Here is a 13,236-nt window from a genome sequence, read left to right on the forward strand (position 1 = left end):
AAAGACTTAAACAGAATCCCTCTGTGACCATAGGGCCTACCTTTACCCCATCCAGCACCGCTTTGATGACACTGGTGACGGATGCCACATTCTCCTTGTCCTCCAAGTCGATGCCATCCAGCATCACCTGGTCTGCCCAACGGATGAGGTTGGCCAAGCTCTGATACACACGGTTATGGCAGGAAGACAACGCCGAACTGTTGAAAGGATGTGAAAAAAATGGTTGGGACAAGGAACGCAGCATTGGCAGGGGAAAGGCAAGAGAAATTCAGGAGGGAAGAAAAAGAAAAGTGACATATACAACACATAACAAGAAGGTGACCTGGAAACCAGAGGTGCAGAACGGAGAATGATTCAAGACAACACGGCAGAGGTGTGTGAAAGAAGCACAAGGTAGAACAGAGATGACAGAAATCACAGAACACACGAACCACGTCCATCTATCAATCATCTATTAAACTACATATTTAGAGGGGCATTTGTTGAGGAAGTGCCGATACAGCTGAGTGCAAGCTTAGAGATTTGAATAAGCCAGATAATGCAGACAGAAGAATGTGTAACCACACGGGGAGGCAGGGTGTTGTTTCTGCCTGTAGTGAACGCTGCGTTCAGACCCAACACTAAGGTGTGGCGCAGGCCTGTACCAACATGCGGCGGCTGATTCACAGTGCTGGTATATCCATCTACTGTGTCTACACAGCTTAGCCCTATGGTGAGTGGAAGATGTCTGTCGCTACGGGGGTTAGCAGATGGATTTGAGGGATGGTGGAGCAGTTGGAAGGGTGGAGAGGTTTGACCCAGAAAGACTACACAAGCTAAGGGCTGTAGGTTATACTGGAACTAAGAAGGAATATTGCAAATATAATAAAATCTGCAGCTACAAGTAACCAGTCAGTGTGAGATTGATGCACTCACCTTTTGCAGAATGAGCGCTTTCATCAACTTAACTTTGTGCGACAATACAGCAGGAAGATACACCCATTGATGACCTAGTTATATGTCCAACACTGAGTTAAATCACTGCAGAGAGTCTGCAGCACTCTTTGGTATGCTGTACTTGTTCAACAGATGACAAAAATAACTGTGAGGGTTAAACTCAACTTCCTGTTTGTCGCACAGTCGTGACTTGATGTTCAGTAGCTTCTATGCTTAAAAAAAAAAAAGTCAAGTTCTACTGTGATCTACTGGGGTTTGACTCCATTAGACTGAGGTCAAATCCCCAGAGATGGCCGCTCCTCACTGTTGCCGCAGCAATCCATCAATCGTCCCTAAGCACAGAGCTGCGAGATACAAAATCTGTCACCTCTGACCTCCACACCTTCGTCTGTTCTGACAAACGGGGAAAGGAACAAAGACAAAGGCAGAGGAGTTCTAACATGTCTTGACAGTACAAACACAACAGCAGCTAAGTTTACTTTCACAGGGAGAGTTCGCTTTACCCAGAGGGAACTAAAACAGACTATCAGTTGTTATATCTGAAAGGTGAAATTCAGTTTTTTGCCTGTCCAGTGTGACATTTCCAACGATGTGCCATGTCAACAATGAGTAACACACAAATGTAATTTTAAAGGCTTCAGGCGTGCAGGAAGCCTTGAGGTGAGGGATGTTGTCTCTCACAACATATCATCAGTCTTCACAAGCTGCTCGGCAAGAGGTAGTCTACATCGTGCTAGCTCCAACACGTCCTGCATGCATACCAGCTACCTCATAAGTTACGTCAGGAGGCAAGAATGACGAGAATGAATCAACAAGTGGTTCACAGTGAATTACAACGTCTATAGCGGGAAAAGGACAGCGACCATACAGTAGAGCACAGCTTTAGTGACTGAATTAACGTCCATATTGAAAACTAAATAAATGACCATTTCCAACTCTTAATCGTAGGGGGAAGTAGGAATGAAAATACCTAAAGCTAAACTTTCTTTCTAAAAAACACGTTACCCACCTGTGCTGTATCCGGGCCTCGACTTGAACCAGAGGCAGGATGGCTTCAAGCACCTTGCTGGCCGAGCCTGGAAGCATCTCCAGCACCTTCTTCTCCACAACCATTTTGTCCACGATTGTCTTGAAGTAGCGCAGGGCACTGACCACCTCCTTCTCGTGCTCCTCCAGCCGACTTACCTTCTACAAAAACAACACAAAACAGAGCCTTACTGCAACACTACTTCTCATGATGATGGACACCTGACAAGCTTTGAAACTTGATGAACTCAGTAGGCAGTCATTAAAGAACCCATTTAGGATTTGGACCATCAGAACAGTCTGGGCTCTCTGCAGAGTTTCTGTTATTCCCACAGCTTGCTCGCAGTTGAAAGCACCATCTATCAAGTGATGTGGCTTGGAGCCATCTTGGTACTACAGCAACAGGCTCTTTCGGCTTCTCTAGTCTTTCACAGCAGGGCTGCTGGGGAATATACTCATTACACCAAAAGCCTTAAGAGGGAGCGGAGGAGTTCATTCAGGAAGTGGCCCGCTTCCATTCATGTCTTTATAGGTTTAAACACCTGCTGTAGCGCAGCCAGCCGCTGCAGCTACTGGGAAGCTGTGGGAACCAGCAGGGAAGCTTGCACACACAGACACAATGGAGTGTGGGAGCACAAAACATAAGAGAGGATAACAATCGTCTCACAATTAGGCAAACAAACACACGAAGTAAGGTGGGAAAGAGCTGGATTTCCCACAATACAAACATATATTTTCTGGTACATTACTGCACACACACCTTGTTAGCAGGTTTTTCCGTAGTCTTGGCTGCTGGCTCGGGCTGCAGTTGCTTGCCCTTCTTGGATGGTGTCCTCTTGATCTTGGGGGAGTGGAACTTGTCCATCAGTTTCATGGTGAAAGAGGACAGATGGGACCGTTGCGAATCTATGGGTGGAGGGAAAACAGAGAAAGTTGAGTGGTCAGTTGAGGAGGGGAGAGAGTCTCAGGGGCAATAGAAATTAGATAAAAACAGATGGCACAAGTGCAATGAAGTGTTGGTGTCAATATCACAGAATACCACTCATATGAAATGATGCTCAAGTAAAGAGCTCAACAAGAAAGAGGCTGTTCTTTCATGGAAAGGAGAACATTAGGAATTCATTTGCTCTTTTTGTTCCCACTGATGTGAAATCACACAGCCTCTTCCAGCACTGCATTATGAGCACAGAACAGCACACAACACATGTGTGAGAGATAGAAGGACAGAGCAGGAGAGTGTGGTTAGAATGAAATACTCTGGTTAGTGTCGATATGAAAAATGCTTTATGTTACGTAATTGACAGAGGCTTCATAAAAGCCAAACAGTAATTTAGCAGAATTCTGCTCGTCTACTGTAGAGTGCTGTCTGTATCTGAGGGAGAGTCTCCCCACTCAGTTAATCCCAGCAGAATTAACTTCACCTCTCTGCCTCCCACCCTCTCTCTACACCAAACTGAATCAGAAGATAAATACTAATAACAGTGTTGGGAGACGGCAGGAAGCGTGGGTGTTATCGGCGGCCGAATTACACCTCTATCTGGTGTAATCTCCCCTCAGCTCGATGACAGCGAGATCTGGTATTCCAGAGCTGTCGACGTAAAAACACAGAATGCTGGACAGAATTATATTTAAATTAAGAACACAGATTGATATGTTTGTTGAAAACAAGCCAAAGGGATCCAGCTGTCACATAGAGTACGCATCATTTTTTGTTTACATGTAAAGAGCAAATGACAAGACGCACTGAAGGCTGAGTAGATATTACCAGCAGGAACATGCCACAAACTAGACATCCAGCCAGGAGGTGCTTTCATGTGCCCCATCAATCCAAATACTGAACACATATCCACCCTACTGTTCTCTCTCTCTCTCCACCCCTAATCCTCATCATCCCTTACTCTGAGCAAAAGCCAAAGTTTGCTGAGGCAGCCAAGGACGGCTGTGTGTCCCATTAAAAATGTTGAAGAGAACACTTCCTGTGGAGTTTCCTGCTGATGCAAACACACATGTGACCCCTCAGGCTCTTGTTTTGCACTGCATTTTTTTAAAAGAAAATTGTATCTCAGTGTTGTGCAAAAATAACACTGGCTGTTCAGCAGATCACTAATGGCACTTGTCAGTTAAGTTACTGGTAAGGTTTCTCATGACAGTTGTGTCACCTTTAATCTGGATTTGACCTAGTAGTTCCTAAAATCCAAACAGGCCAAATGACTCACACATACAGCATATGTCAGACAAATTTATTTTCCTACATAACCACATCAGCGTTCTTAAAATGCAGCCTAAACCTAATATTGGAATACATGTTCAAGACTAATACAGAATTTTTGTAGCTTTCAGCAGCAGAAATATCAGGCTCCTCACTGGGGTGTTGTAAACTGCGAGTACGTTCTATTCGTTTTACACCAACAGTGGGGTACGGAGATAAAACTTCAGCTTGTCGACTGGGTGGGAATGAGGGAGAGAGAGGGAAGACAAAGTGTCTGAGTTTATCAGACACACTGAAGATCCTGCGACAACCTGCTCATCCAAACAGCTGTCTGGATCAATACTGTAGCTTAGCCACAGGGGATGTTGTGCTGCTTCAATGCACCTAAACTGAGTCTGAATAGCACAGTTAGGGCTGGCAGTGTGAGAGGTTTGTTTGTACCCTGAGGCTACATACCTGCATTAGCCAGTTTTGCCGCAAGCCAGGGTGCTATCCTGGTAGGGTTTCGCTTTATGGCAGCGTGTAAAGCGGATCGTATGCTTTTGATTGCACAGAAGGTCCATATGCATTTAGTTTCACATAATCCTATCTGTTTGACCTCCATTCCCCAATATTCCTGGCACAAGTGTGAGGGCTGTGGTTAACATCACAATATGCTGGACCCTCTCGCTCATTCCGCAGCTTGAACAGGTCCAGAAGGACCGCGTGCGAGTTTACAGCTGCAGCCCAGAGTCCCAGCGTTGACAGGCAGTCACACCAGCACAATGACTCAACGCCATGATATCGATACAGCTGGTCCCACAGACAACATCGTGGCTCAGCTGTTTACCGTGAGCACGGAGCTGGTTCCTCACCCCCTCTGTTCCATATTCAGCTCTCTAAACCACCTTCCTCCCTCCCACTTTCTGCCTCTCTTCACTTCTCAGAACAGTCACCCCCACCCCCTTTCCTCTAGAGTTCGCTGGAAGTCTGGCTCAGCATCGAAATGACATCATCAAGAGAAGAAAAAAATCAACAGGGTGAAAGAGGGAAAGTCAGCCACAGAGAGCGAGAGCGAGAGAATACAGTGAATAAATACAGTAAAGTGCTCTGTTATAGCCATGTATGCCTCGCAGCATCCACCCTCCCCTCGTCCACCAGTGACGGGCCGGCCAGCGATCCCTCCTGCTCTCTCCAGCTGCCCGCCTGCCGCTGTTCTGTGTTATGAGGAGGTGATGTCATTGGCTGTAATGTCTCTTACTCTGAATCTGACTCGTCATTGACTCAGTAAGACTGAAAGACAGCTCACAGTGAAAACAATTTTTCCCTTTATTTGTTTTTTTTTTTTTCAGCTGCCCATGCCACGACAAGCCCTTTAAACTCTGTGTACTCTAGTGCACCTGCAAAACACTTTCACAGACAAGTGTGAGTACTTCTCTGTAGCCAAAATTCAATGATTCTTTAGCGATGTTGTGAACAAGGAAGGGTTGGAAACTCACGTCAGTACTCCCAGACTGGACCAGCTCATTCGTAATCCTTTTCTTTTTTCCTTCTTGACTACTGCTAGTGGCTCCCAATTTCTTCCCTACTCGCTGTAAAATACGGTGCAGTGCACAGTGGCTGAGGCAGCCCGATAAACAGTGAAATGTGGTTACACCTCCATAAAGGGTTGTCTCCTCTGTTGTAAACTGCAGTAACCCACATAGATCTGAACTCACCCACACACAAAACTACCCTGACTCTCAGCATGTTGCACTGAAACCTCACACTTGCTGTGTGTTGAGTTTACAATTCTGCAATTCGAGTTCCTGTGAATATCACAATGATGAAACAGCTCATGTTTGTAATTCTTTATGATCTTGCTGATCTTTTTTCAAGTTGATATGGCAAATGGTAGAGAAAGAACACAAACTGGGGAATCACTGAAAACATATTAAGAATAAATAGTGAAGGATTTAGTGAGTAAATATATTCTGGATGTGTTTAAATGGCTTAAACACTTTAAAAGGCCTTGGGGACATTTAAAACAAACACTCCAGTCTGAAAGACTCTTGAACAAAGCCTGGGAGAGTTCTCATACAACTCTGGTATATTCAGAGTCCCCACGAGCCCTTCAGTTGCTGGATTGTCCCAAAGCTTAATTACACGAGTAAATACAAACATACACATCAGAGGTGAAAATTTATGGGTGCTTTTGGCAAAAATAAAAACACACTGTTAAGTGTATGCAATACACCTTAAATTAATTTTGTGTGTTTTTTAATATGCTCAGACACACTGAAGCTCAAATATTGCTCAAATATTTTCTCATTTGCCAAGCAAAGTGGGGGCCCTCACAGACCTCCACATTTAATTCTGATGCTGAATTACGGTATATGTTGGCCATCCAGGTACATCGAGGGTCTTCCAGTCCACCAGTCCAGGAGATTTCACTACAATCTTTCCATCTTTTGACGATTTGTTTCATTGAACAACGCAAAGATGCACATACTTCTTGCTGTCTGCCCAGACTTGGACAGAGGATGTACAGCAAAAAATATTATATATAGCAAACCGCAGGATCCCAGTTGCTGGTTGTGATCCCTGCGACACAACTGATGAGCAGTGACAGATGAGCCAGATCTGACTGAAGAACCGACAGGCTGGCAAATTGATCTGGTTCTTGCTTAGTACAGGTGTGATCTATACAGGACAGCTGGTCGGCCCCTTGATGCTCCCCCCTCACTCTACGAATAGGATGCAAACTGGGTGGAGGGATACAGGGGAGGCAGTGTTTAAGGTTACCCACACACAGCTGTCACCTCCTGCTAAACTCCTCTCAGTGAGGACTGATCAGTTCAAGTGTTCGAGCCCGGCGTATACGGACTTGTTGAGCCTGCTAAAAGACCAGAGCCGGAAAGGTCACCGTGCCAGCTGCTGAAGAGTGAAGACGGCAAAGAAGGAAAAACTCATCTGAAGGTTTTTTTTTGTGTGTGTGTGTGTGTGTGGCTTCAGATGAGTTTATGTCTGCAAAGATCTCCTCAATATAGCAGGACAGGACAGCAAACTGCTCTCCACCAACCGACCAGAAAACAAAATCTATGAGGGCACATAGACAGGATTTGCATTTAATAATTTCTGAATAATTCCTTTCAACTTGTATTCCTTTGTTTTATCTTAACACAGCCTGACGATGGAGGTAGATGAAAAGTTAAGGGACCACCAAAGTTATTACAATTCATCCTCTGAGGAACATGAAAATCTGCACAAAACATTGTCCCAGTCCACCTAGTATGATAAGATATTAGACTGAATAAGTCCAAATTTGACTTGCTGGTGATGTGGAATGAAAAGTCAAGGAGTGGCAAAAGCTACAAGGACTCAATAAGCACCACAGATATCTGTACAACATTTAACGGCAACCCATCCAACAGTTGTTGAGATATTTCAGTCTGAACCAAACAGATGAACCAACATCTAGAAATACTGACAGTGCAATTCCAAAACTCATGCCACTAGCTTGACTAACAAGTTAATTTGACCCTCTTTACTCAAATGTTGCAGGTGTGAAAACGACTATCATAAGCATGCTTCATGCAAGCTTCTGTAATAAACAGATTAATTCCAACTCTCTTTTAAGTAAGGTTTATAAGCAACCTTGCCTGCAGTGAGGCCTTATTTATCCATAAAAATAACAACATGCCAGCGACTTGATGTCTGCTACACTGTAAAACAAAAGTCACAGAGTAGCCTGTCTGCACAGGCGAGACCTGCTGTGGAGCCAGTGTGGAATACAAGCCTGAGGAACGTGAGATGTACAGCAGAGAGGAAAGAGAGGAAAATTCAACAGGAAATAGTTAACTGCTTAGTGAATTATTTATTCTATCCATTGTAGTGGTTGGCCTCCCACTGGTTGTGCTTAATTTTCAATAGGAATACTTTTAATGTCCTCACTTATCAACAAGCAGCACTATAACACACAGCAGATTGTGTGTGTGTGTGTGTGTGTGTGTGCGCTGCAAGCCACGCTACAGTCTAAGGATGGGAGAGGAAGGGGAGGAAGGCCTCCTGTGGAACGTGACCTCTGGCTAATGGCTGATTTGAGAAGTAATGGAGGAAGAAGTCCAGTGGTGGGTCTTCCAGTTTTCCAGCTGTGCTGTTTGAGTACACTGTTCAACAATGAGCCACAGGAAGAAAAAGAGCATCCAGTCCACTTACCGAGTAAGTAAACGAGATACAGTGAATGCTAAGTGCTCAGTCCACTTACCCTCTATTGTATTCCACTTCACAGATGAGTAAATGAGATGTAGAATGTAGTCTTTATGTGGACGATCTAATTATCAAGGCAAAATGACATCCAAATACTGGATTACTTCAACCCCTCACTTTTCAATGACTTCTGAAGTCCCAATATAAACATAATGGGCAAATCATTTTGACTTGGTCGTCTCAATAATTAGATCAGGGATTGCAATAAACTATAAGCCATAAGCCACTCTGGGTAATTTAACATAGTTCACTTCAACATCATCTATATAACAACATAATATTACTTTTTAAAATAAGAAACCCAATTTTCAAACACTTAGGACTTTCAGACTCTTTCAATTCTTGTCTGGAAGAAAATGCCTGACAGACATCACCTTTTCCTTCCTTCACCTCAGCCAATACTATACACTATTAATAACTTGCACAAACATGCCCCTCAGTATGTCAATGACCAGTAAAGCAGCCCCACCATCCATGGGTCAACGGCCTGGAGCAAATATCAATGTGGTGATGGAGGCGCTCTGTGTGCTGGGTTGCATGGGAACAGATGGCACGGACAACCATGGCTAACAGAGCGTGGACACACAACACAAGGCGATCTATAGATCCTTATTACAAAACAGCAGACCAGATCCATAACTGCTTAGTGAGATATAGCTTGTCGGTGACAGTAAACAGAGGTTAAAAAAATAAATAGATAGATACATGAACCAAAACCAAAACCAGTCTCTGGCAAGTGTTAGTGTCATCCACTCTCAAATATAACCACAGAAGTGACATATGAGAAAAAGTGGTTGATGACTGAACAACAGGGAAACTCCTGCTTTGTGAACAAGACTTCATCAGTCTCATCGCTCAACATTGTGTGACCTGAAACTAGAATTACCAGCGGGGTTGAAAATATGTTGCATTAAACCATAATAAGCAACAAGCAGCATGTAGAGGCACATAACAACAAAATCCAGCCTAATCTCTTGGTGACACACCTTGCATTCTTGAGTATGTTTATTTGTAGGGTGTCACATTTTTATTACTGAGGATAAGTGGCTCAAGTCAGACAACATCACAACAATCAAATATCAATATTTTTATCATATCTAAAGTGGAGCTTAACGGGACAAATCCAGAATTCATTTACACCAAAACATTTTATTCATTCTAGAAATACCAACATCACTGCTGTGCAATTCTGCTTTGATGCATGCATGCACCAATTTGTCTCTATAGGAGCTGCACTGGGTGCAAATAGGTGGGTCACCAACATCCAGGGGTCACGTGTGTTTTTCCTTTGGTTTAAAGGCGATTCATGGTGATGTGACAATGCACCATCTATCATCTGTTCTTTGGTTATGCGCAAGACTAGACTGTGGCTTAAAGCAATATTTTGCAACCGTATTTCACTCACACACACAAACACGCTGTCACACGGTGATACTGCTGAAGCACCATGGCAGAAAAACAGGGTTTGAGGCAGAACAGTGTAGGGAAACGAGCATAATGTTTTATAGTCATAACACAGCTTTAAATAAACTTGTGCACTTGTACTCAAGGCTACTGAGGTTAGAACAGACTATTCACAGTTCCATAATTACACAGCTTGCAGACGAGATGTGGTGGATGATGTGTAGATAGCATGAAGCTTTGAAGTACTGAAGTTTAAATGACAAGCGTTTCACTAAGATTTTAAGTTCTCTAGCAGCAGGAATGATGTCTCTCAACAAGGAAAATAATAATCTTTACTGCTGACTGTGTTTAATTGCACAAAACCACATACAATATTTGATTGACCAAGCATAATGATGGGCTGTATTAATATATAAATCTTATTTGCAAAAGACAGAGGTGTGTCATTCTAGTGCACTGCTAAATAGTAGACATATTAACAACTGATGCAGGGCAACAGAAATAAACAGAAAATACTGGCAGGGACTTTCTGCAAATCTGAAAGATTATCACCATTTTAATCTAAAGTGAGTCATTCCAAGAACATCAGTCAAGCGGTTAATTATTGATGAGAAACTTCTTCAGAAAAATGGAAATTATCTCTGGAATAAAAAAACACTGTGCAGATTGGTACATTTTCAGTCCAATAAGACTCTGACGCCGGGTTCTATACTGCATCAAATGTAGGTCGGTAGACTGGAAGGTGGTGTTTTAGAAGAGGGTGGGACCATTAGGCCTGTGTATTGTGTGGTGGCATAAACATTTACAAGTCTCTAGCCTCAATGCCTGCTCTGTTTAACAATGAAGCCAACAAAACTCCTCCTTCCAGAGCTTGTCCCTCTCTCTCTCTGTCCGGTGTTAACAGCATCTTTTCTTCCGTCTGTGTGTTCCAGTGCCCCTCTGTGCCTTCCTACCATGGCTGCTGCTCTGGCTGATGGTTCATCTTTTACTGGTGCCACTGCTGGCAGTTAGCCCACACATTTCCTTTTTTCTAGCTAGTGTGTGATGATGGTGAAAACCACATTGTTGGTCCACAGAAATGTTTATCCAGATATGTTTAGACTGATGGTGACTCAGATGTAATATTAACCCCAACGCTGCTCCACTGCTTTTGATGGTGACTCTTTCACTCCCCCTTTCATCCTGGCATGTTCAAATTGGCAGCATTTTATTAGTAATCCTGCAGCGTTCGCGTCACATTGAGCACACAGAGCACTGCATTATACCACACTCCTGACTGAAGGCTGTGACTGACCTTTATGTTATGTCTATTCAAATAATCACTCACTCTCAGGCAGTAAATGTTTCTGTATGGTTTCAATATGGTTTGGGGGCTCATAGTGGGCACTGGATGAGCTAATGGAACTTGTTAATGGGAGTAGCTGGCACAGCAGGTCAGTGGGGTTGGTGAAGGGAGCCCAGAGGCCTAGGTCACTCAATTGTCCCACGTACAAGAGATACACACAATGCACATTCACAGACACAAAACAAATGAGCACACAAAGGGTCCCTTTAAATTATTCAACCATAAGGAAAAAGCATGCAAAAGGGAAGCCAGAGGGTCTGCTTTTCAACAGCATCGACAACAAATAGATTGCGGTTTACAGCACAAGAGCAGGAAAGCTTTTGATGACCCAGCTGTAAAATTTACAAAAAAGAAATGAAGCTGCACACACTGTTTGGAACAGTTTCAAAAGGGTTGACTAAACAAGAATGTGAAGTAGGAATGTGGAGCTTTGCTGCAGGAAGACAATATCAAATAATTCTCACTAGGGATGTACAAGATCAGTGAACGAGTTGTTATAATGTGGCAGTGACAAACAATGTTCCACCCAAAATGTGGAGAACGCTACAAAGGAGACAGCCCACTCTCATTATCAGAGAACAGGGGTTAAGGGATTAGTAACTTCAGGTTCTCAAACTATTCTTTATTTACTGTTTAATTACAGGAAAATAAATTGACAGATAGATGGATTGTGTCATATCAAGTTCAGGTGATGAGCTGTATATGAGCTGAGTTTGTAATCGGGTGGTGGTGGTGGTGGTTGTCTATTTCAAGACCACTTCAATTAACCAACAAACCGACTTATTTTAGCAACTTCTGCAACTATTTTAGTTTGTTTCCTAGAAAACAAAACAGATAGTTAAATATCCAGCAAAAACATGATGTTTGTCTAACCCAAACTAAGTATGCCTAAACTTAAAAACTAAACCAGCCCAGTATTTTCAGCATATCAAATGTAGTTTCCAAAACTGTACAGTGCCAACATTTATTCTGGTGATATGTGCCTTTATCCAAACAGCAGACTGGTGTGCAGACTTGCACACCAATGGCCTGCATAGGGTGCTGACCTGACCATCGATTAACAGAGAAAATAATCAGTAGATTAATCAATAATGAAAATAATTTAGCTGCAGTTCTAATTCTGATATTGATTGCAGGTCATGCTGCTGAGGCATACGAGTAACACAGTGTGGCGGGAGCTCGTGAGTCCACCGATGTGACATGAGGACTGGGTGAAGTGACACACAGTTACACTGTTGTATTGGACGGGCAAGCACATGTGAGGCAGAGCGGGAAATCACACACATACACGTACACACCATCCTGGGTACCCCTCCCGTTCCTTCCCCCCTGACGCCGAGGCCATTGGCACGATTTCCTGTCCCTTGTCTCCCTCATTGAGAGCCGCTCCCTCTTTTCTAGAGAAAATTCACAGACTGGAGCAGCCTGGACTCAGAACCTCTGTTTCTACAGCTTCCCTGTGTAACAATTTACTTCACCTGAACAGGCGAGGACTAATAGCTCAGTGCACTCAACCCAGACCAAGAAGCTCACTGTGACACACACAAGCACCTGACAGAAACAACCTCAACGCGTTCTGATCCTTCAAGTGACCTTCCTGTTCCAGTGGTTTACTGCATTTTCTTGCATTCCATTTAAAGTTCGTTTTGTGAGCCGAGTGTTTTGGCAGAGAGAGAGAGAGAGAGAGCAGACGGGCTGGCAGGCAGCAGGTTCACCTTGGGTGAAAGCAATAGACTAAAGAACCACAAAGTACTATAAATACCCAGCTTGTCAGTATCTGTAACATCAAGCGGCACCAGAACAGAGACACTGCGACAGCTAAAAAACCCTGTGATCTGCTGAGATGAATTTGGAGTTCTCTGTGAACGGCAGCTGTTTGGCAAGAGAGCAAGAAGCAAACACGCACTATAAAGCACTTGAGATAGGAAACTGATCCTACACATTGACAAACGGCCACAAGAGAGCCAATCACTTCACTGGCTGAGTACAAGACAGAGACAGATACAGAGAGACAGAGAAGCATAAGCAACAGCGTTTTTGTGAGTAAATGGCCTGAAGCAGCGAGGAGTGGTACAACTCTCCCCGCGTT

At 43.6% G+C, this 13,236-nt stretch overlaps 1 protein-coding gene across 6 annotated transcripts in view; it reads right to left on the reverse strand.

Annotated features, from left to right (window-relative positions):
• rapgef1b (Rap guanine nucleotide exchange factor (GEF) 1b) overlaps positions 1–13,236 on the reverse strand; it is a 39,146-nt gene that overhangs the window by 16,134 nt on the left and 9,776 nt on the right. For all 6 annotated transcript variants that reach the window (XM_046374630.1, XM_046374628.1, XM_046374626.1 and 3 more), the window contains exons 2-4: positions 2,723–2,868; positions 1,946–2,124; positions 41–197 (exon numbers count right to left, since the gene is read on the reverse strand). In XM_046374630.1, coding sequence (XP_046230586.1) covers positions 41–197; positions 1,946–2,124; positions 2,723–2,868 — 482 coding nt within the window. The remainder of the gene's footprint in view (positions 1–40; positions 198–1,945; positions 2,125–2,722; positions 2,869–13,236) is intronic.

The sequence above is a fragment of the Scatophagus argus genome, chromosome 20 (genome assembly GCF_020382885.2).
Source record: "Scatophagus argus isolate fScaArg1 chromosome 20, fScaArg1.pri, whole genome shotgun sequence".
NCBI lineage: Eukaryota > Metazoa > Chordata > Actinopteri > Scatophagidae > Scatophagus > Scatophagus argus.